This window comes from Photinus pyralis, unplaced genomic scaffold (assembly GCF_008802855.1).
Source record: "Photinus pyralis isolate 1611_PpyrPB1 unplaced genomic scaffold, Ppyr1.3 Ppyr1.4_LG1, whole genome shotgun sequence".
In the NCBI taxonomy this organism is placed as follows: domain Eukaryota; kingdom Metazoa; phylum Arthropoda; class Insecta; order Coleoptera; family Lampyridae; genus Photinus; species Photinus pyralis.
In genome coordinates, this window is record NW_022170249.1 from 10,739,232 (window position 1) to 10,764,447 (window position 25,216).

The window sequence follows — 25,216 nt, forward strand, 5'->3', positions numbered from 1 at the left end:
TTTTTGTTTGAAAATGCATGTAATATTTTGTTTATGTTATTTTAGAAGAAAATAATTGCGGTATCTTAATTTTAAGTAAAAAATATTTTGATTATTCAGATTAAAAAATAAATTGGTGTTGACCATTTCCGATTTCCTAAACTTCCATGACAAGTTCTTCATTTTCCTCGACTTCAACCAAAGTTACATTGCTGCATGATCCATCCCCAGTCCGTAGCGCTGATTTCCTTATCTCCATTCCATTTTTGAATTTGATAGATGCTCGATAAGCGTGTTGTTCAGCAGCTCCAGATGTTGGAGCGAGGGATGCCATGTTAAATTTGGATTTTAATGACATTTTTGCAACAGCTTTAAGTTACATTGAATATCTACTGTCATTCAGACATGCAGACCTTGTGCATCGATATAGTTTCAAGAAAAAAGCCTCTCCTACCTCTTTGAGAATATTTGTGTCTGCCTGTTTTTCATAAATAAGGCGGAGCGGGTATTACCTGTCCCCCCCCCCCCCACCCCCCCCCCCCCGTGGGAATTTTCGACACATACATTTTTTTGTTTGTATAGACATGTACTTTAAGGTTTTAGGTGTTTGCCACATGCGAATTACAGCATATCCCGAAAAAACACGAAAAATCATGAAAACTACCAACTATTAAATATATTTGAATTCCTTGCTCCCAATAAAATTTTTATTTGTTACTCAGTTGTAAACGTTGATTAACAAGACAAAACGCAAACGGGTAAACGTCATGTTTAAACGCTACTGACTTGTAAAACTGACAGCAGACTTGTAAAACTGACAGCAGACTTGTAAAAATTTTACAAGTTAGTAATCTAGTAATTTCATTGGCCAGAATTAATGCGAAGTCTCTGTTACATGGATAACATGATATTTTAGACATTTCTTTGAGATCAATTTAAGAACTAATTATTTACGTTTACAAATGAGTAACAAATAAAATATTGTACAATATACGCCAGGTAATAGTTTTTACTGGCTCTAGGAGATGACAGGCTCGCCTGACGGCTCGCCAGTCAACTTCTCCTATCGCCAGTAAAAACTCACTTACCTGGCTAATAATGTAAAATACTATTGTTTCAGATAAACTTTAAAAATGTGTGATGAGAAGCCTTTAAGTTTGAAGAGAGGTGGAGAATCAACATTACAAGGCAAAAGATGTATTATTCATTTTAATGAAAACAAATCAGACACATTACTAAGGCCATTTTCGGTCCAATCATTTCAAAAAGTTCGTGACTGTGTTGAAGTAAGACTTAAGGAAAGCACTGATAGTAATAGATTTGAAACAGTATGTAAACAAGTTCCATTGGATCTCAATACAGATTACGACTTTTATCATCGCTGGTGTTATCAAACATTTACAAATGTCTCCAAAATTACAAAACGAGTGCAATGACAGTGAGCCATCCACGTCCAAGCACCTACACAGATCTGCTTCAACAAGAAATACATTTCCCAGTGATAGCTGTATTTTTTGCAATAAAAATCGAAAATGGATTTCTTCACAAAAGAAGTATGAGCTACCTACAAAATGTGTAACCAAAATTGCGGGGACGTCCATTTTAGAAGCTGCAGAAGCAAAGGCAGACAAACACTTGTTGTGTAAGTCTACTTCCCCCATGCAAAACGTCATTAGAAAACCACATAAAACGTGTCAACTACCAATGTTACATATGGAATAACGCACATGTAGCTAAACCCTCCACACCAACTCCAGTAGGACAGGGGCGGAAGTTGGAGAATGGTGAGCTTAAGTTTGATTGGATTAAAGGAGATCCGTTGCCTCCCGAACTGCTTGACGTTCCAGAAAGCTTTGAACTGGATGAATTTGAAGATGAAGATGAACCAGAAGTACTAAACTTAGACGACTTAATACACGAGGAGGAAGAAAATGACAGTTGATTACAAATGATACTATAAAATCATATGTTGTTAGTTGAACAAAATAAAAAATTCATTAATTTTTTTACATTTTTCAGTATTTCTTAATTTCCCCGAATATGCTGTAATTTAAAAAGGGCAAACAATTGAATTCTTAATCTGGTAGGTAACGCCAACAAAAAAAAGTATGTCATAAATTCCCACAGGGGGGGGGAGGGTTTCATATTGGTGGCTCGTGGTCTAAAAACTGTTAAGCTTTTGTGCGATCATTTGATGAACTTAGCAATTTGTACTCGTTGATTTTGCCTTTGCCGAATAAAGAAACCAAGACCAAGGAAGACCGAAAGGGGACTGATACCTACAGTAATTTATGAAGAAGCAGCCAAAAGGGTGATTGATAATGAGGCATCTGTTAGAAAAGTGGCTAAGTGTTATGGAATGTGCCATGTTTCATTAAATTGTTTTGTGAATGCTCTACGTAATAATTTACAGCCTAAGGTAGGATACAATCCTTACAACAGGGTGTTTACTGCTGAGCAGGAGTCACAGCTAGTAAAATACTGTGAAAAAACTGTCGATTTGTACTTTGGGCTCACCACAAGGGATCTTCGTAAACTAGCGTTTCAGTTTGCATCTGCTAACCGGCTTAACTATCCTCAAAAATGGAATGAAGTAGAACACGCTAGTGAAGATTGGCTCTGTGCTTTCCTGAGAAGAAATTCTCATTTAACACATCGAACCCCCCAAGCAACCAGCCTTGCACGAGCCATGAATTTCAATAGAGAGAACGTTTCCAACTTTTTTAATAAACTGGCAACTGTATTGGAAAGACACAGTTTTGAACCACAAAATATTTACAATATTGACGAGACTGGTGTCTCTACGGTTCAAAAGCCAACCAAAGTAATAGCCAAAAAGGGTACCAAGCAAGTAGGATCAATAGCATCTCAAGAGCGTGGAACACTTGTTACGCTGTGTGTGGCTGTAAATGCAGTTGGTAACGCAATTCCACCAATGTTTGTATTTCCCCGGTTACATTTCAAAGATCATTTTATTAGAGATGGGCCTATTGGATGCGTAGGGAAAGGAAATAAGTCCGGATGGATGCAAGAGAATAGGTACCTTTACACGAGCGCACTTTCATGCGAGAATGGCGCGTACGCGCCAATCTCGCACGCCAGTGGCGCTCCAAGAGTGTAGCGTTCCAAGAGTTTATAGCTTAAAATTTAAACGTTCCAGTTCGACATGCTTTCCCGCATTCCGGAACGTGAAGGGATAAACCTGTTAGTGTAAATCGAAAAACGTCAACTTTCACGCGGGATTAACATGTCGGGTGGAGTTTCAGAATTTCTAAAATCTTTCTAAACGGTTTTAGTCGTTTTAGTGTTATTTTGATCTACAGAAGATGTATAGACATAACAGAGAACGTAAATTGAAAGTGGCGCTCTGCATGGCAGTGGCGTATTTGTCGCATCCAGGAAATAAAAAAAAAATTTGGGTCAAAAAATGGATGGTAGATCGGAATATACATGGTCATATGCCGCTAATTAAAGAATTGCGCGAAAATTATCCTGACGATTTCAAAAATTACTTGCGTATGGATTCGGCAACCTTTAGTGCCTTGTTAGAGTTAGTTTCACCTATAATATCGAAAGAGAACACAATTATGCGCGAAAGTATAAGTGCTGAAGAAAGGCTCACAGCAACTTTGCGCTATTTAGCTACAGGTCGTTCGTTTGAAGACTTAAAATTTACAACTGGAATTTCGCCATCATCATTATGTCAAATCATTCCCGAAACTTGCAAAGCTATATGGCAAGTTCTCAAAAAAACACATCTTAAGGTAAGTATATGAAAGATATAATATTTCTGAACTTAATAAAATGCTTAAATACTCGTACATAGTATCTATGAATTACTTCAAAAAGTTTGCAACGTTCTGATAATAGGTTCTTGTGCATGGGTCCGTCTCTTCGACATTAGATAATGTACAGTGTTGAGCAGAGTTCTCTGATGACACAGTAGTGAAGGATGAAAATTGCGGAAATCGTGTAGATGTAGATTCGATATTCGATACTGTTAACTGTGGAGAGGAGTTGTCTGATGATACAGTGTAAGGTGAAAATTCGGGAAATGGTGTCGATGTAGATGATCTGCTTTCATCGTAAATGTTTGTTGTTTCCGTCAACTTTTTCAACATTCCATCCATTATTATTTTATTTATTAAACTTTCTGCGTAAATTGCTTGTCTTGGATCCATTCTCTTTAATTTCTTTCCCCACGCAATCCCTACTGCATCGTATTCATCTACATCATTACTGGATTCTAACTGTTTCATGCAATAATCCATGAAGTCAGTATGCCTTTTCTTAGCACTTGCCTTCCCGGTTTGCTTGGGTGCGCATGGTTTTGACTGTCTTAAGTTTGCTTGTAATGTTGCATTAGTGGTGGAAGATCGGGCTGATTCCGCTGATTCCTGTAAGGTAAGGTAACCGTATTATTTTTTACAGTTTCCCACAACAAAACAAGAATGGTGTAACATTGCGCAAGGATTTGAAAGTAAATGGCAATTTATAAACTGCGGGGGAGCTTTCGATGGAAAGCATATACGGATTGTACCTCCTCCTCACACAGGGGCCAAATATTATAATTATAAGAATTTTTATAGTATTGTTTTAATGGCTCTAGTAAACTCAGATTACCAATTCATTTACGTAGATGTTGGAAAAAATGGGAGAATTTCAGATGGTGGTGTTCTGGAATATACTGAATTTCATAGGAAACTAATAGAAGGTAAAAAAGATTTGTTATAAAGCAATATTAAAACATTACTTATGTATTACATACATGTTATTTAATGCAGGACAACTAAATTTGCCGGATCAAGATGAAACAAAGGGAAAGCTTAATTTTGTTTTTCTAGGCGATGAACCGTGTTCGTTACATGAAAATTTTTTGAAACCGTTCCCACAAAGAGATCTTTCATATGAAAAGTGAATTTACAATTATAGATTATCCCGGGCGCGAAATGTGTCTGAGAACGCTTTCGGCTTGTTAGCTGCACGTTTCCGCATTTTGCATACGGCTATACATATCACGGATCCACAACGCATAAACTACGTTGTTCTGGCTATTTGTGCCCTACACAATTACTTGAGTAAAAGCGGAACTTCTTATGTAACGCCCACATCATTTGATCAAGAAGATTTGGTAAATCATGAAGTACACATGGGTGACTGGAGGAATGATGGTGAAAAACTTCCCAATTTACAAAGTGCTGGACAAAAAAATTCCACAGTGGCCGCTAAAACTAACCGTGACAAGTATACGAAATACTTCAATTCAGAAGGCAAAGTTCATTGGCAAGATGCTATGTTAGCAAAGGGAAAAGCTTAATAAATACTGAAAAATATATGTATATGATTTGCATTATAATTACCTGAGATGGATCGTTTTCTTTATCTGTATCACCCACTGTCATTTCCTCAGTAAGCGCTTCTTCCTCATCAGTATTGCTGATACTCTGGGTTGGCATTTCTTGATCCACAGTGAACAATAATAAATCGTAGTACCACAGCGTGGGTACATAAACATCATCCTCTCCTGCTCCACTCCTTTTAGAATCCAAAACTTTTTTCATTTCCTTTCGAAAAGACCCGCGGAAGCTTTGAATTTTTTTAATCACATAATCCCGATTAGCTTGGGGATTCACCCCTTTGCAAAGTTCAAGTAATTGGTCATATCCAGCATTTTTTAGGTTTTTATTGGTGTAATCTTTAGACTTTATTTTCCATAAGCATGGATAAGATTGGTACATCTCAATGAAACTGGTTACCAACTCTTTCGACCAGTATCTTGAGTCTTGCGTCATATTGCACAGTGCACAGTTTGAACAACTCTGAATGAGAATCGTACGCGAGAGAACTTTTAGTGTAAACGAAACTGACACTCTTTTACCGCGCGATAAACCTACAGGAACAAACACGCTCCAAACTTGCGCGCTTACATCGCATCTACACTGACGTTCTTTCCTTTGCGATTGGGACGGCACATGCCAAACTCGCATGAAAGCGGGCTGGTGTAAAGGTGCCTAATGAGTTTCTTGGCTTTATGAATCATTTTGTGAAACACGCCAAACCTAGCGAGACTAACAAAGTTCTAGTTTTATTGGACAATCACTCTTCACATGTATCGATTTCTTTGATAGAATATTGCAGAGCTAATTTTATTACATTATTGTCGTTTCCCCCACACACCTCCCACCGACTGCAACCACTCGATCGAGGAGTATATGGTCCTTTTAAAAAGTATTTTAATAACTGTGCAGATCAATGGATGAAGAATAATCCAGGAAAGCGCATGACCATTTACGACTTACCTTCAATTGTTAAAACTGGCCAAACTTGCCCCAAAACGGGTTCAAGAATAGCTGGGCTATGTAGCGAAGGCCTGCGTTTTCACATATCTTGTTTCGGTCGAGACGTATGCCCTCATGCCTCTAGATAGTCAGTCAGGTACTGTATACACGCGTCCTCGTTGATACACCACGCTGGCCATCCGCTACATTCCTGCTTCGTCTTGAGGAAGTTATCTACATAGGACGAGAACAATCCACCAGATTGTGTTGTCCTGTCATATTGGGTGACGTCGTATTCCCACACTTCGCGCAGCTGTTGTATGGTGTAGCCCAGGGCAACGGCTTTTCGAAGCTTATCAGCAACATAAGTACCAGTAAACTGTCGCTGTTCATTGTTATGACTGCACTCCTCCTGGTTCATGGCCTCAACTCAGACATAGTGCGAACATTAGTTTACCGTGACAACGCATCGGTAAAACAGGATGATACAATGTTTGAGGCGGTAGCACTGTACGTTTCACTAAACCCTCCACACTGTTAATATCCACTGTGCGGAGTTCTTTCTGTGTCATACGCATGCGGGGGTGTCCAAGTGGGTATTTTCCATACTTATTAATGAAGAGATACAGAGAGCAGACGTCTAAATATTTAATTTCTTCGTGTTCTTCCGCACGATGGTACAATTTTATTGCATTGGTCCGTCCACCGAAGAAACCGTCGCGTGGATTTAAGGGTTCATGCTTTAGAACGTTGTGGCTATTAACGAAAGCAGTCGCCTCAGGATTTCTATCAAGGAACGCACGGAATTCGCACTCCCACTTCTCAACTAAATTGTAACCGAAAGAATGGATGCGCTCCGAAGTGGCCTCGGTTTTCTCACGCCTCGAAATAGTTATTTATGCAATGAGTGTATAAATGAGGCGTTTTAATCGCCGATTTATACATGAATTGCATACAACGTTTTTTCGTCGACTTCACTGGGGTAGGTAATTTTAAATTCAACTACAAGAAATTACAAACGAAATTATGAGCTCCGACGATTTTTCACTAAATTAGGTACAGCTATTGTCGTTGCTATAGTAATGTGTTGTTTTATGCTGTACCGTCAGTCCTCGTAATCGCAGTGGAAGATTATGTTGCTTGCTCTGCCGCGGAGACGATTTTAACATTATATCCACTCAAATCAAAAGAAACTTATTAGAACGGTTCGGCAATTGATGGAATACAATGAATTTGTAAGGAGATATTTCCGAAAATGTCAGGTTGACATTTTACCTTGAAAAGGTATGTGAAATTAGAATGTAATTAATTGTTTTGCAACTGTACTAAAGTACGTGTATTAACAGTGAAAGATATGGAAATGTTCATTCATCCCTGTGGTCGACGTACTCAATGTTGAAGGTAAAGTAACTGAATACCTTAACAATACCTTATCCGAGGAGCTACATATACATACATCAGGATATGCTTTGCTGAGATCGTTTGGCGATCATACTGGCTGCTGATCTCACTACATTAAAACCGAGATTAAAATGGTTAGATGGATGGAAGTTCTCAGCTGTTGCCGAAAGTGAATTGTTATATAATTGTCATTTCCCTTTAATAAAATGGTTGTTATGTATAAATGGTTGCTAACGATTAATGGTTGCTAACGTATAATGGTTGGTTGCTAACGTATAATGGTTGGTTGCTAACCATTAATGGTTGCTAACGATTAATAAGCTTCATCATTGTACTCGTCACTAAGGAGTAATTTATATTGTTATCGAGAGGTCGACGAAAAACATCGTTTCACATTTCTCATTTTTTAAAGGTGTGGTCTGGTCAGGAAAACATTTTTCGCAGCCGTGATAATAACAGCCGTGGAATTGGTACACGGTGTTCGTAGCTGGGGAGTATCCGTCTACCAAAATTCCTTCAGGCAAACGAACTTCTCGACCATTACCGGCATACTGAATGTCCGGGAGATCGTTCGATTGCGGCCAGGCAAACCATTTGATGGCGATTTGACTTTGGTTGTCAGCTGCCATGTACCCTCCGGTTGGTATGATCCCTATGGTGTGTTCTTTGAGGAAGTTACGTCTGTAGACAAAACTGCATGAGGAAGCGATCGTGCAGCACTCACGGAATGGGTCCACTTTGTTCTCCGTTGTAAATTTCTTCCAGAATTCAACACAGGCCTGTCGTAGGATATTCACATCTTGTACGCAATATCGTACAATTTCTTCTTTAAAGTTGAACACTGAACCCCGATCTACTTCAGCTGTGTGCCACTTAATAAATTCTTCGCGGTTCTTCGATGACATCTCATTACAGCCATAAAAATTAATATCAGGAAGAGGACCAACATAATTTTTGGTTGGCCAGTGTATTGAAGAAATGCGGGAAGTATCCTTTGGAACCAGCAAAGTTAAAAGCCTTCGGGAACGCACTTAGGGACATCTGCATGAAATTAAGGCTGTCTATAAATTTCACACTGTTGTTGCAGGTGATGGATGTGATTTTGGTACCTGTGGCGATTATCTTAGGGTTCCATGCTGACGTGTTCTTCATAATTTCTATTAAAATGAATATTCCGTCATACCCTTTACTGTTATGGGCTATTGCTACAACCTCACGATTTTTACGGGCCAGACTGGAAATATAGCTTAAGAGCTCGGTAACTGAGGATGTTTGGAATATATGCTGTCGGGACCCACAAACACTGCACGGTTCATTAATGTCCCTTTGTCCATTAATGCACTTTTTACATAACTGTTGCGCAACGCATAAATTAGGCTCGTGAAGATATGTGTTGGGAAAGTTCTCTATTGGCGTTTCCTGCCGACATTCGAAGTCGTAGAATATAAAAACGAAATCCTTGTCCAACTTCTTGTTATCGGGAGAATTTTTGTTCATATAGCATAAATGACGTATCGGGCGATCGGCCGCACACTGGCCGCACACATACAGCAATAGTTTACTCCGCATTTGTGAGCCTTTTTGTCTTCCAGAACTAGCCTGACACGTTCGACATCTGCTTAATTGATTGCACAATCTTTGGTTCTTGTGTTCTACGAAGCACTCGCGCCCACGAAAACCACGGTTACACACCGCGCACTTAAAGGCGGCTCCACACGCAACGGAAAAACCGAAGGCATGCCTCGAGGCGCAAGACCTCAAGGAAAACCTCCATGTGTGTATGGAGAATTCTGTTGAGGTTTTCCTGCGCATCTGACGCCTGGAGGCCGGAAATTTCAATACAAAATCTCATTCGATTTGCCTCTTCTTTTATAGCGCCCCAAGGCCGATCGTATTGTGTGGATGGGTGGGAGGTAGGCCTTGAGGCGATTCCGTTATACCCTATACGTATACCGTGTGGCAACCACCAAACCTGGCCATAGACACATTTAACCCTCCAACGGCTAGATTTTTTTTTCTTCAAATTTTCAAGTATCTAAAATTTTTTCTGCACAATTATATGTTAATTAAGTGTAATATGCACGTTTTAATTTTTTACGTCATTCAGATTAGTGATAAGAGGGTGTGACCGTATGGTCACACTAGCTTAAAGTCAGTTATATATGCGTTTTAAATTTATTTTCAGTTTACGAGAATACAAATACATTATAATTGAAAAAAAAAACTTATGGTGTGTGAAAAATTGCAAAACAATCGATACATAGGCCTACGTCACATTTTTGACATTGCGTGCGTCCTACGGAGCTACATCCTTCACCTGCACATCTTCGTCGTTTTTTCTCGGGGACCGCCACAATCAAATGATCTAGACGATCATACCTGACATCGTCCGAAATACGGTTTAGTGTAACACTAGTTTTACTAGTAGACGGCCTTCCAGTTCTTTTTGGGGCATTTTTATACCGCAGCAAATACGTTTTGGCAATCTCTCTACGAAAATTTAGATTTGTAATTTGCCTCCCTGTGAGTTTATAAGTGGTCCAAGCGTTCTGGATGGCAGCATCAAATAACCAAGTAACAAGTGGCCAATACCACTTTTTTCCTCTAATGCTAATGCGATTTCTAGCCAAGTCTTCATCCATCCTGTCGGTACCCCCCATATATTTATTGTACATTCCCACGAGATGCGGACGAGGTACTGCTATTATCCTTTTCTCTGATTTTGAATATCGTTTTACTTGTGCAATAGGCTGTATTCCGTATGATGTAGAACACATAGAAACAACGCCATTATCCACCCATCGAACCATCAATGATACCCTCCTCCTTCGATATTTTTCCTTCGTATTCTCCTCTTTTCTTTTTTGACATAGAGTTTTTATTTGTAAGTGGACAGTCCGATGGAACACGATTTTCTCTTATCGTTCCAGTGGTTCCATAACCCCGTTCTCCCAAATGAGTCAATAATTTAAAACTTGTAAATAAATTATCAACATAAATTTGATAAGGCAACTGCTTCTGCGGTAAACCATCTAACATTATCACAAGAGGTGCCGTTGCTTTTCCAAATTCTTGATCATAGTATTCATTAGAGTTTGGGCTTGCACCTTGGTAAATGTCAAAATTTATTAGATAGCCATTTTCGGAATTTAAACACCATACTTTGTAGCCAAAACGTATCGGCTTTCCACGGATAAACTGCTTACAACTATGACGACCGTAATATTTCACCATAGACTCATCATAGTTCATATGTTGAGTAGGCTTATAATATTTTAAAAAATTTCTTTGAAGTCTATCTATAAGTGGACGTAACTTCCACAATTTGTCATTGGGATTCATTTGGGTATTGTCTGCAAGGTGGAGAAATCTCATAATTTGACGAAACCTATCACGTCTACAAGCATTTTTGATCATCTGGTTACCCATGTCATCTCCGCTGTCCCAATAGAAGTCCTTTCCTGGTAGGATGTTGTATCCTGTGGCAATTAGAATTCCAATAAAGCATTTTAACTCACTCATAGATATTTTCGGGTCTGGTAAGTTCAAAAACAATGCATATTTTTTGGATTCTTCTAGAATAAGCAGTAGAATATCTTCACTTAGCATTAATTCAAAAAGATCCACAGGCGACTTATCTTGAAATGCACTGTAATCGGGAATAGGAAAATCTTTTTGCATGGTAATGTTACCATCAATCCAAGTTGTTTTGGTGCGACCTTTAGATTTTCTTTTTTTTGGAGGTGATTTTGTTTTCTCCAGTCTAGTAAGGACTTCTGTTGGATGACTATCGATCTCGCTATCATCGTGACATTTCTTCCTAATTTTAGATTTTCGTTTCTTTGGAGTTGGATTTTTTTTCTCGGGTATTTCAGGTTCTTGTGTTCGCTGATTGCCGATCTCGTTATCATCTTTACCGTTCCATCTAATTTCAGCTACGGCTGATAACTGCCTCCTTGACAAATTATCTATAAGTCCGCCATCATCTTCGTTAGCTGAATCTTCATCGGTTTCGACTGCTGCATCCGGAGGTGAAATGAATATTAGAGGATCACTATCGTTGTTAGTGTCCTCAAACACCATATCAAGGGCCTCTTGTAGGCTAAACCCGTGTCTATAAAAGAATATCAATTGAAGCATATATCACGCTAGTGTTACCATATGGTAACAGACATCTTCTTGTTCAAAAATCATATTGAAAATTTTATTCAGTCTATGCCAAGTAAATACTAATCAAAATAGTAGATATTTGGCAATGTAAATGCCACAACAATAAAAGCTTATCATAAAAAGTAAACACGTTATTATACTTACTCAAATCTGATGTCCATGATTTCGATCAACAAAAACTTCAGTCGAGAAAAATACACACAAATATCTACAATTAACTTCAACTGAGGTTATATTGTTTACTAACGTTATATACAGGTTTCTGTGGTCAAAATATTACAACTGTAATGTAGGTATCTGCAATTATAACAGAAACCTACCTCATTTTATGTAAGTACGTTTGCGTGACCATACGGTAACACCAGCCGCTGGAGGGTTAAAATTACACAATTTTTAAGAAGAAATATTAGTTTCCATATGAAATATATTGTAACGGAAACGCTCCAGACGTGACGTCGCCTTTGGCGCTCTGGAATTTTCTAGGCGCGCGATAGTGGGAATGTTCGCGACGTATCTGATAATTACGCGAGTGTTCTGGACTTACATTGCTTGCGTGTATAAATGGTTGCCGACCGAACATCGCAGGCAGTTTTACTACCGAACGAGATCGAGTACAGACGAAACATTGATATAAATTGCGAAGTGTGTAATATAAATAGTCGATATCAATTGTACAGTTTTTATAGTGTTTTAGTTTTGTTTAATAAATATTGATATAAATCGAACCCGAATTTATAAATCACGTTACAATATATTTTGTTTAATGTCATATTGACATACGGTGTAGTTTTGTGTGAAAAGAGGTCCGTTGCATCAAGTTTTCATATAGTCATGGTCCGTGCAAAGCAAAAACAAGAGGAATTTATAGCCAGAAATCGTAATGTGGCACTCAATGTATCATGAGGTGTAATTGCGGTCCTCATTATGGTGTCCTTTTTGTAAATGATCGACGTCACCAATGATAAGAGCCTTAAGTATGTGTCCTCATCCATCCGCAAATAATTGTGCCAATCTTTCGGACTGAACCTCGGGTCTTTTAATAAATTTACATGGAAGTAACATTTCCTTTTCTGTAACCAGTCTTTAATCCAGAACTTTCGCTTCACTCTTTTTTTATTACTTTCGACAGCTAACAATAATCCAACAACAGGAAGAACGTTATCTGTCAACGTCATTTTTGCGCGAAACTGGAGTGCCTTAAGGCTGGCTTTCGTATATTCCGTAGTGTGTGGAGACCCCCTATAATTTAGGTTCGCCTCAAGGCCCATCGCCCCGAGGCATGCCTTCGGTTTTTCCGTTGCGTGTGGAGTCGCCTTTAGAAAAATTCCAGAAGTGATAACCGAAGTTGAAAATCGCATTAAGTAAAATGGAAGGCAGTGGAATTATTTCGAAAGTAAGCGCAAACCTACTGTTTGGGTAAATGATTTAGTTATAGTGGAAAAGCGAGATGGATCAATACGAATTTCCTTGAGTCCGTTAGAACCTAACACAAGTGGATTCAACGAGAACATTATCATATACCAACGATAGAGGATCTTACTGCTCTAACTTTGCAGGGAGAGTGATTTACTGTAATGGATATGAGCTGCGTATGTTCAACACACCGTATGGCCGTTATAAGTTCAATAGATTACCGTTTGGATTGTCGTCAAGCCCAGAGGTATTTCAACGTGAGAACATGAAGATATTTGGAGATATTCCTGGTGAACACGTTTATTTTGACGATCTAATAATTGCAACTATGACAGAAGAACAACACGACGCAGTTTTAAAAGTTGTGATGAAGAAGGCTTAATGCATCTAAATAGTATATTAAGTATGGAGAACGGTAAGGGATTTTTACCGTTCGAAGACAATTGTTTGGAGGAGGAGCGAAGCGACGACTCCAATTATTGTCTGAGAACGGTAACCCTTAACGTTCGACGTGCTTATAACATTTTTTGCGCGATCGAAATTAAAATTATGCAACCAATATAAATATGCACTAAGAAATTAACGAGCAGAATAAATCGAAATGATCGAAGTGGTATGGTTGTACATCACTAGGTAACCAGTTTATTTGTCAAAATTGAAGTTAATAATTTCATAAAAATGTGCATGTGTCTGATGTAGTTTACTAGCTTTGCACTTCCTTTATGACTTTATGAGCGTCTTGCTATAGGAAACAACAGCACAAATTGTACGTTTAATGTACCTAACAATAATTAAAGATTAAATGTAATGTAAGACTGTTGATTTTTAAAAAGGCGTCGGTAAGTATTTTTGCTGTTCTGTTTTTAGATCGGTAAGTAATTTTGGCGTCGTCGTAATCATAGCAACTGGTAAATCCTACGTACTGTCATGGAAACACCCATGGTAAATAGTCAGAAATGACCGATCGCGCAAAAATACAATATAAAGTGCCTGGTGTGGGTTTTATCTCTCACACGCTTTCGGATATTGGTTAGTTGAATATGAAAAACCAGAGATTATTACAAACTATGTGCTTATATTATACAATTATAACTACAGCAACCCCTCCTTACCTTTCAGATTGTCTATAGGACGGATGTACATAATCTAAACCTGAGGTATAAAGGTGGAATCGCTCCTCCAACTCATAAGACCGCTATTTTCGAAAAGTCCTTTTCTTTTCAAATAGCTAGATAAATAATCAATTACCTTTATATCTCAAAGTATGTTCAAACAAAAATTTCAAAACTCAATTTAAGCTCCTTTGAACGAAAAAACAGTGTGTAACTTTAGTGACATTCATCAGTGACAAATCCTAATGTGATGCGTGTAGGTGTTTAGAGCAGAATTGGTTTATTTTAATTTATGTCCACTTGAAGTCGACGGTAAGTCTAAATTCAGGGGTACGCTACTACCATTTAAGTTATTAGCATGGAATCTATTTTCAGGTGGATGATCAGTTGTTTCTTTACACGGAGAAAAAAAAGTGCTTAATTTCGATTAAAAAATACGTTGAAATCATTATTTTTTTCGTAATTTACGTTCAACGAAATGTTTAATTAAAGTTATGAACAGGTATTTATAAATAAATAAAATCGGATTGTTAAACTACGAATATTCTTCATTTACATAATTAATTTGTTAATAATTCCATTTACACCCGATTTTCATTAGCCAATGTAAGATTTTCATAGATTAATGTACTTTTTCATAGATATTATGAAGTGATCACGCAGGCACATTCATTAGTTAATGAACATCAGTTAAGCAACTAACGTATATAATTCATCAATTAATGAATAACAGTTATGCGTTTAACGAATAAAAACCATTAGTTAATGAATGTTAGTTAAGCAACTAACTTACATCTTTTATCAGTTAATAATTTACAGTTATGCAATTAACGAATGAAAATCATGAGTTAATGAATGTCAGTTGTTGTATTTACTAAATCATATTATATTATAGTATCAATTAAAGGCATCTTTGATTTATGTACTTAAATTTACATAGGGTGTTCTTAACAAACGCGCCCCTAATTATTTTTTATTTGTCTATCTACAAAATTGGTGTAGGTATTGTAGTTTTAATTGTTAATTCGGAATGTTTCGGCCTATAAATTATTGTAGTCAAGTTGAGCTGTGAAAATTTGTATCAACCAACGCACGGGAAATTTTGAACAGTGTATATTACCTACATTGGTTGATCAACCAATGTAAGACACGGTATTCAAAATTTCCCGTGCGTTGGTTGATTCAAATTTTCAAAGCACAAACATGCCAGGTTTGTGTCAAGTGTTCTTCTTGGTATTTGTGGGGACAACTTCATTTATGTTGGGCAAAATTTTGTTTCAAAATTTTAAAAGTGAAAATGTAACTCTATATCAACAAAATTTTACCCAATTAATGTCAACAATTTTCATGTACCTAAGTCTAATTATTGGTAAAAATCAAATTCTTTAACGCAGGTATTCTTTAAACCACATTGCTTCAACTCAAATAATTGTATATTTAGTGTCTGAGGATAGCCCATTAGCCTGAAACATGTTAAGAATTAACAATTTAAAATTGCTACAAGTCACCAACTTTGAAGTTACACGTAATCTCTTTCATCTCCCAATATCCCAATGATTTTAAAGTATTTGATTTCTGGTTTTAATTTCAGATTTCGAAATATTTTTTTATAGAATTATTATTTATTGTGTTTAAATACATATTTAGCCTCGATATTTACTTGAATATCATTTTTGCTCTACTCACTGTAAATTACACAAGGCTGTTAAATCCATAATCGAAAAGTACTAGAAAAAATAAAAGGGTCTGTCGGCGCAACAGAAAAAATTAATGAAATGAAAGCGTAATTTTGTAATGTACAAACTGCGCACTGCACAATACACTTCCAAAAGTCTTCAAACCCTATACCCAATAACACACCGTAGGTTATTCTTCCATCTTCCTGTAATTGCCACATAAATGATCAAAAGGTTAAAACTGGGTTAAAACTGTAGAACGTCTTTCGATAGATATGTTTAAAACCTCAAATTACTTGATCAAGTAAAGCTCATGTCACATTATCAATCAGTTTGACAAATTGGACTGACAAACTTCAGGTAATGACGTCACAGTTAGATTTTGGTCAAACTGTCTAATTTTAGAGGCACTCCTATTTTTTTGATGCGAGGTGCATTGTTATTGGTTGCTTTAAAGCCGGAAAAAAAAGCGGGAACGTTACATGAGCGTGCCTCTAGTAACGGCGATTGAAATAAATACACATAATTACATAACCTAGACTGTGACAAAACATAACCCCTTAGTAATTCTTTTAACCTTTCTGTTGTGCATTATTTTTAAATTATGTCCTGGAATCATAATCAAACATCAATTTTAATTGATTTGTATAGAAACCATGAGGTGCTATACATTGTAAAAGATCCTCAGTACCATAATAAAGGGGCCCGGCTGCATGCATTAGAGACAATAACAAAGGGTCTGAGCGAGATTAGACCAAATACTACTCTGCCCTGCTAAGCACAGAGGGGGTATCTACAACAGAGGTAAACTTGAGAAATGGAGGTCTAAAGTTGTATGTTATCCATTTTTGCTTTTGTATAGGCTTAATATATCAAATCATAGTTATTCAATTAAAAATTGTTTCGCCTATTTGAAACCAACGTTTTGTAACTATAAACCTTCATTTATAATTATAACTGCATTTACAACTGACCAAAAAATTAAACCAATGTTGGAATACTAAGATCATTTAGCGTAAGTACAAAAAACTAGAATTGCTAAGTAGTATCTGCGTACTTACGGTTGAATTGGTTTAGTAAATACACATGTAACCAAGTTTCCTGAGTATTTTATTGTCCGAAATAGAGGGAATAGTCTATAATAGACAAAGTAGGGAGCTATTTTTAAGGGAGGTCAAAATTGACTCATATATAACGATTTGTAAATGTATAAAAATAATACAAATAATTAGGAAATGAAGCAAAATGATTAAGATCGTACATCACTAAAATAAAATGAAATACCATGGTAGTACTAAAAAAAACTAATTTATTAAAACATACGAAACACACCCAAATACTAAGCTAGAGATAAGGTTACAGCATGATAGCCTAATTAAACGTGCGAGTAGAATAACAAAACTTCCCATCTGTAATCGATAGTCCTACTTAGTGCACTAACTAGTTGTCACCTGGCCTCTCTGGTAGATTTTCCCAAAACGGAAACCGGTTTTCTGGTATAATAGCTTTTTTCCCATGAACTAGTTCTTTCAAAATGGAGGTTTTTCTTTTATGTGAAATTCCTATCGGCATTTCGTGTGCTGGTGGGACCTTCAAACCTTTTTTTAAAGTTGTAGCATTAAGAAAATGAAGTTCTTTCCAATCGTCATTCTCATTAAAAGAACTTTTATAATACAGATTCATTTTACCCCTGATCGCCTTTATTTGATTCATTTCCTTTAAATAAGGCAAAGGTTCCTTTGCATCAGAACATTCAACAGATGAGTGTTTTTTCTTTGTATTAGGTGTCGTATTATTTTTCTTTTTGGTAGTTCTTTTAATGCTGCAGTCTACCCATTGAAAAAAGTCGCTTGGTTTCATCTCAGCTACTGCAACTTTTGAAGAGGCACTTTGAACACATTTTTTAAAATCCTCGAAGTCATACACTTTCTTGAATTGTTGTAATGATTTTTCTACCCTATGGTGAAACGAATCCGCCGACATAAAACTGTGTCCTGTTTCAAAGTATTTTATGTGGATTGTATCAGCAGATATTTCAGTTGAGTTGACACAAAAAACAAGATGTGTAAGAAATGCCCAGTTTTTGTTCTGCGAGGAACAATTGTCCATCCACAGAATTATGGTTTTAACATCACGTCCTTCAGTTAAAAAAAATTTGTATGCAGTGCTAATTAGCTCTTCTTTATTCCTTCCCCGAATTGCATCGTGCCATACACATGCCACCGTTGGACGTTTCGATTTGGTCCCAACAGGAACAAAACATTCATTATATACAGTTAGCCTTGTGGTAAAAATGACATTTTTGAACATGTCACATCTTGGTAGCATTATGACTTTTTGCATATCGACAGAGTAAATAATTTCATCTTCATTTGATACCTTAGCGGAGTCATTCTTGTAGTCTTGTCTTGCAGCACCAGCATTCTTAATGTGAGAATCGTAGATTTTGCAAGTTTCACAGTTCTCAATTTGTACGTTTTCTTTGTTGTGCTCATGTAGGTTAAAATGTTCACATAGTTCGCATTGTTCATGACCAAGTTTCACAAACGAGATGTTTAACTTTGATACCTCACTTCTATACAGATCATAAGAACATTTAAAATTTTGATGCTTTTTTACAAAATCTTCGTGCATTTTTGTAATGGTTAAGTCGCTTGGTAAATACCTACGGTTAGGCGCATGCTCACGCCTGTAGTGAGAAATTGAGGGTTCAAAAGATTCGATGTGTTTTACAATAACCTCATGATCAACTTTGTTTGCTGGAATGCGCCCTTTCCTTTTATCATGACTGGATGAAATGTTGGTCGTTTGCTTAGAAAGGCTCTGCAAGATTTTGTCATTATTTTTTTCATAGCCTAATGTAGCTAAGAAAAACGTCTTGCACACGCGTAGTGAGGTACCATCCGCATTTTTTAGAAAATACTCATTGGTAAAAGAACGCCTTGAGTTTGGACTGCATGTTGTTCGTCTGGTTACCGGCTTTTTGCTTACGGAACTCAGAACAAATGTTTTCTTTTCCTGTGTTGTAGGAAGACACCAATACTGTTTATTAATCTCTTTTCGTCGTTCAGGAGTTATAATTGAAGAGCATTTGACTTTGCAGGTAACTGGACATGATTGTTTTACATTGTGCCCCTCCATTGCTTTTCTTTTCTTAATTGTATTCCTTTCGGTTCGCGACAACAAATATTTCTTTCTCTTTCTTGGGTTTCCAGTCTTGGTAAGTCCACAATCAATTTCTAATTGAGCTTCCGGTATTGGATCACTAGGGGTTTCAGGAACAACCTTATTTACAGTAGGATTATCTGATGTAACTTCAGTTTCTGCTCCTAATTCAATTGGATTAACACTCGGACTAACATTAATACTGATACATACCATTGTTGAAATTTTGGTTATCCTCAGCTGAAGAAATGCAAGGTTGATTAATTGTACGTATTTCATCGAAAGGTAACTGAAGACCATCTATCTGAATACCATCAACATCTATTTCAGTCTCAATATAGTCAATAACTGGATCCAAATATCCGTTATCGTTAATTATATATATGCCATCAGGTATAACTGCTGCTGCACTGGTGGTAGGCGCAGAAACACACAAATCACTATCGCCTAATAAATGATCAGTTTCCGTATCTTTAGCTTCAGATAGATTAAAATCATTACGAGGATCGTTGGAGTTGCCTTGATGAAGGTTTGCGTTGTTGGAGGCGGTATTAGCTTTTGAAGTACTTGTCACCGTAGCCGTTTTCAACTTTTCTCGTTGATCAATACACAAACTCACTAAATGTTTACCTCGTGAAGCCATCAGTTAAACCAACAATGTAAATGTAACGAAGTGAATTTATTATTAATTATAATAATAATACTCAGAAACACAGTCACTGACGCTGCCTGATATGCACTTATTAATTTACTGCAGCTGTTTATTAAGGTTAAAAATGACGTCCACTTAGTAGAGTATAATGGGGGCAAGTGATACTTTACTAAAGCAAAAAATGTAGTATGTGACGTTTGCTAAGGCAAAACGCCTTATCTGCAGTAGTTACGGCTGCAGTTGTCTAGTAATCTGTACTTACTCCCAAAGCCTTTAGTAATTCAAGCAAAAAAGGTAGTTACGGCTAACGAAATACGCATGTTTGTTAATATTCAGGCGAAGATACAACTATAATACCTTAGTATTAGGCACATTAAACCGCAAGGAGTCACTTGGCATCGATTTCTCAATTTCCCCAAAAATTGCAGTTACCCCCTTTGTGCTTAGTAGGGCAGTACTGGTGAATATGTTTTATTATTTACAACTTGCTAAATGATACTGCTTTCAGTTAACGACGTTAAAGTAAAAATTAACTCTTTAAGGACACAATTTAATAAAGAACTTGGAAAGCTTAAGAGTAAGCCAAGTGGATCTGGCGCAGAACTGGTACAGGTTGGTCTATGGTGCTTTGAGCAGTTACTGTTCTTACAAGACCATGTCAATGCTCGGACAAGTTTTTCTAATTTATCCCGTGCTGCCGGTTGTAGCACGTGGGACGAAGTTGTTGAAATCACGGACAGTCAGGGTGTAAGTAATTATTGCAAATTAAATAGCATTGCTATAAACGTTGAATTAAAACTAATGAGCGCAGCATATTTGTCAAAAGGCACCAAGTTCACAGCTGAGATGCTTCAGCGTGTATGTGATTGGAAGTTGTTTGTGTACCTACTAATCACATACGCTTTGAAACACCTCGGTTAACCCTTACCTCTTATTACTTTTCACTCAACGCTATAAACTTAAGTTTTTATTATTATCAAGTTACATTCTATAATTATTGATAGATTGTTGTTGCCATGACACGACTCCTGAGGTATTGAAGTACTCCTGAAATTCTATTCGAATTTGTTGTGCACTTTTTGCACTTCTGTTACCTCCTTGCTGTGGCAAGGGCAAGAAGTCGCAACTAATGTCTTCCTCTTCCAAATTGGAAGTATATTTTGGGGATGTCGAAATTAAATAATTGTGTAGAAAGCAACAAGCTTTCGTAATCAATTCCACTTTTTCTACACTAACATTCATTGTTTGTAACAAAATGCGAAAACGATTACTAAGTATCCCAAATGCGTTCTCTACGACCCGCCTTGCACGAGAGAGTCTATAATTGTACACTCGTTGCTGATTGCTTAAGCCATGAAATTTGTACGGTTTCATAATGTTTTCCTTTAATGGAAAAGCATCATCTGCTACAAATACATACGGCACAACTTTTTCTCTCCCAGGTAGACAAACTGGCATAGGTAATTGTAAAATTTTCTCATTAATTGCATATGATAAAGAACTTCGTTGAAATACTCCACCATCACTTATTCTGCCATTTCGTCCAATATCCACTATTAAAAATTTATAGTTTGCATCAACCACTGCAAATAACACAATACTGTCAGAACCTTTGTAGTTCCTGTAGAAAGAACCATCTGCCCTTAGTGGACGGAATGTGATATGCTTTCCGTCCATTGCACCTACACAGTTCGGAAAGTTCCATAGCTCGTAATATTTATTTGAGATTTCTTTCCATTCTTCCATTGTATGAGGAGGCTGTAATAAAGTAATGTGCTTAATAATTTCAGGAACACACCTTATATGAAAGCGAGAGCATGAGTAATGGTTCTTCTGAAAATGCAGATTTAGATGAAACCATCACAGAAACACCACGCACAAAAAGGGCAAGCAACCAACCAATTAACAAAAATAATAAAAAACGAATGATTGACGATGCTGCCATTCCATTATTTCAAGAAATAACAACAGCATTAAACAAAATTTCCGAGCCAGTTGTTCCAAATAATACATGGCAAACATTTGCAACATTCCTTGCTGATGAAATTCAAACAATCAAGAGTAATAGAATAAAACAGGCTTGCAAGCGTCACATAATTAATGTACTACACAAGTATCAACAACAAGATGAAGAAGAAAATTAATTTGTATATACATAATTTTGTATCTATTTTTACCTTATTTGTAATTACATACCTTGAGATAATCGTCTAAATGTGTAACAATTGCATTTAAGACTTCATTAATAATTCCACTTAATGTGTTATGTGCAATTCGGGTTGAAAAACTTAAACTTTTTAACGTTTCGCCAGTAGCTAAATATCTTAACGTAACCATTAATCTAAAACTTGCACTTAACATTTCTATAGGGTTTTCAGTTGAAATTACCTGTCTTCTGCACTAATAGATTGTCGTAAGACAGTATCTTGTTTGCTTATAGTTCGTGTAAGTAATTTAAGTAATTTGATAAATGAATGTTGGTCCATTCGGAGGAAATTTTGATAATCGTTCAAACTACTACTCCTTAATTCATTTTTAACCATAGCTAATACACCCCGACCATGATTCTCGTTCCGTTTTAATAGCCAAGGTTTCGCCCAAATTTCTCTCTTTTTAGGTTTTTTCTTTATTGTTCGTTGATAGGTGACCAATGCCAATCCCAACAAAGATAAAACCGCCACAATTTTGTTCCGATTTGCATTCATACTTTAATTTTACAGTAATCAAATATAGGGTCCCTAACAAAAACAACCTTCAATTACAAATAACCCTACGAATGAGCTTCACTGTACCACCACATTTTGGTCAAATTTGTTGTATAGTGTGACACAAGATATTGGCACTGATCGGAAAAAATAGGAGAATGACGTCATTATTTCAATTTGTCAGTTTAATTTGTCCAACTTTTTGATAATGTGACACGGGCTTAAGAAAAACAATTGAACGAAAGAAACCATAGTTTATTTAAGAACTACATAGAAATTTTAAGATGCTTATTTCCTATACTTTCATGAACTCGCTCCTAATTTTAAATACAAAATTATTCTCCTGACTTTACCGTCCTCATTTCTTCGCTTAAAACATGTATTTTGCTTGTACAATTCACAGATTCTATTTCATAAAAGTAATGGCCGACAAATGACCAAAAAGTGGAACACTCCACTGGAAAATCAAGGTTAAATACAAAAAAAATTTTGAAGCATATGTCGACTGCTCGTAAAAAACTTGTAAAGGTATATCTTAAGTCATCAAAGTAGACATACATTTCCTTAAAGTTATTTATATTTTCTCCGACAACCAAAATGAACGGCTGAATGTTGTTTTTCAATTGCTTGAGGTGCAATAGATGATCTTCCAATTCTTGGTGTGATTTTCCCACGAACACGAATGAATCTTGGGAGTCCTTGATAGTGAATTTAATTGTATTTTTCTTACCGTTGATATCTTTCTTGACGACTTTTTTTGTCGGGCACAAATAAGCATGTAGTGACCACAGTATCACTGCATCTCGACATTCTGTGAAAGGATCGTTTGTGATTGGAAAATATCTTAATTTAAATAAAAAACTTACTTTCAGGTACAGCGTCATTTTTGAGTAGACTTATTACCCCTTTTACATATTTATCTTTTACTTCTCTCTTCAAGATTGTCAGTAGTTTGTTTACGTCCTCCTCCCATTTATCCAAGAATAAATTCCCACTATCGAACATGAGACGAAAATCCATATCGATCTGCAAATCAAATTATGTACTTACGTATGTTCCTTTAAATCTCGCCCAAGTATTTTTCTCTTACCAAACGATAACCAGACGGACGTTTATAATATGGCCACCTCTCAAGGATCGCTGACGTAGACTCTAATTTTTTTAATTCGTTAATCCGAAAATTAGCACAGGCTTTCCAGACATTATCAAATTCTTCGCTCGATAAGTTATCAAATTTTAAAGAATTATAGCAATTTTCCGCAGCCTCTTCTGGTACTGCAAATTTTCGTGATTTTTTTTCAAACAAGTTTGTCTGGGCTTACCAAATTCTTTAGTACACATGTTTGAACCGCTTGTCTTCGATTTTTTTGCAGGGATTGCACTTTGATGGGTAGAAAATTTTGACTTGAAAACTTTCTTAGTGTTGGATGCTCTGTTATAAAGTTTCCCCCGGTTGGATGTTCTGTAGTACTCCTAGATAAAAAGATATTACAACCTACAGTTGTTGTACAATAATAACTTACCAATTTCTCTGTTGGAAAGATTGTTAATATTTCTGTCTCCAACTGATGACTTGTTTTTAAAGATAGGTGTTTATCGTTCCTCTCATAAAAGTTGGCTATTAAGTTGATTAAAGCAGATCTCTGTTCCTCATTAAATTTTGTATGCCTTTTATAATAGTCGCATATGGCTATGCCATTACATGAGTCTTTCAGGATGGTTGCAAGAGAGGTATAAGCGTCTGATGGAGATTCTGGGCAGCTTTCGACCGTGCTTGATGAGGGAGAATTTGGGTACGATGAAGTACTCAACAAATTGACGCGTTTTAATGAATCATTATTGTTTTGGTTATTATCCAATTGTGACGAACCCAAGTCCATTGCATTTCGCCACATGTCTATGTTGTGTTCAAAAATTACCTGAGTACCTAAACTGAAGTTTTCTAATAGTTTTCCTATATGATGAGGCTTGATGACTTTCAGTACGTTCACGAAGACTCCTTGGGCTAGAAGCAAATTTTTTTAACAATTTTATTATCTTTGTAAAAAAGCAATACTTACCCACTAGTACTTCGAAAAGTTCTGATTGGTTAAAGCGTTTTAAAAGTTGGTGCAATTCCTCTTCTTCCGGCCGGTTAAAGACAACCTCGACGGCAACCCCGGTCGCCGTTACATCAGAGTTTCCATTATTGTTAATTATTGGAACTTCATTAAAAGGAGGCTGGTAGTCATTATTTTGAAATTCAACTTCAAGGTTACTTAATGCTTGATTTACATTATAATCTTGCAGGCTATTTAATGCCCTATGCAGCATATCACTAGCTGGGAGGGGCCCCGCCTTATTGCTAGCATCTTCAACAGCAAAAATGTAATTTCTTGAAGCCATGTTATAAGCTGATAAACAAAACATTTCTTGGTTGCATATTTTAAAGTATTGTTGAGCAATAAAAGACTCAAATTACATAACTAATAAAAATTATTATTATGGTAGATAGATTTTTTTTAAACAGAAATGTGCCTCATTTAATTTTTTTAATTTCATTTTGTATGCACTTGCCTAGTGCATACAAAATTAAATAAGAAAAAATATAAGCACTGAATTTAAACGATACTTATACAAAATGATTTAGAATAAAATACATAAAAATTATATAACAGTGCACTTT

At 36.5% G+C, this 25,216-nt stretch overlaps 5 protein-coding genes across 5 annotated transcripts; 1 reads left to right on the plus strand and 4 right to left on the minus strand.

Moving 5' to 3' along the window:
* Window positions 1–3,329: 3,329 nt before the first annotated feature.
* On the plus strand, window positions 3,330–5,329 carry LOC116169001. Its single transcript, XM_031485036.1, has 2 exons — window positions 3,330–3,743; window positions 4,411–5,329. The coding sequence occupies exons 1-2, from the start codon at window positions 3,351–3,353 to the stop codon at window positions 4,711–4,713; spliced, it is 696 nt and encodes a 231-aa protein (XP_031340896.1). The 5' UTR covers window positions 3,330–3,350; the 3' UTR covers window positions 4,714–5,329.
* LOC116168966 lies at window positions 3,737–5,964 on the minus strand. The gene is made up of 2 exons (XM_031484999.1): window positions 5,340–5,964; window positions 3,737–4,376 (listed from the first exon to the last, which is right to left on the minus strand). Exons 1-2 carry the CDS (start codon window positions 5,769–5,771, stop codon window positions 3,816–3,818), a joined length of 993 nt encoding a protein of 330 aa, XP_031340859.1. The 5' UTR covers window positions 5,772–5,964; the 3' UTR covers window positions 3,737–3,815.
* A 4,484-nt stretch (window positions 5,965–10,448) lies between these two features.
* On the minus strand, window positions 10,449–11,741 carry LOC116172491 (piggyBac transposable element-derived protein 3-like). Its single transcript, XM_031489749.1, has one exon. The coding sequence runs from the start codon at window positions 11,739–11,741 to the stop codon at window positions 10,449–10,451; it is 1,293 nt and encodes a 430-aa protein (XP_031345609.1).
* A 5,335-nt stretch (window positions 11,742–17,076) lies between these two features.
* Window positions 17,077–19,952, minus strand: LOC116168908. The gene is made up of 2 exons (XM_031484920.1): window positions 19,408–19,952; window positions 17,077–19,358 (listed from the first exon to the last, which is right to left on the minus strand). Exons 1-2 carry the CDS (start codon window positions 19,835–19,837, stop codon window positions 17,470–17,472), a joined length of 2,319 nt encoding a protein of 772 aa, XP_031340780.1. The 5' UTR covers window positions 19,838–19,952; the 3' UTR covers window positions 17,077–17,469.
* Window positions 19,953–22,844: 2,892 nt separating this feature from the next.
* LOC116168916 lies at window positions 22,845–25,008 on the minus strand. Its single transcript, XM_031484931.1, has 6 exons — window positions 24,612–25,008; window positions 24,075–24,556; window positions 23,874–24,024; window positions 23,642–23,826; window positions 23,418–23,577; window positions 22,845–23,362 (listed from the first exon to the last, which is right to left on the minus strand). Exons 1-6 carry the CDS (start codon window positions 24,958–24,960, stop codon window positions 22,887–22,889), a joined length of 1,803 nt encoding a protein of 600 aa, XP_031340791.1. The 5' UTR covers window positions 24,961–25,008; the 3' UTR covers window positions 22,845–22,886.
* Between the last annotated feature and the right edge of the window lie 208 nt (window positions 25,009–25,216).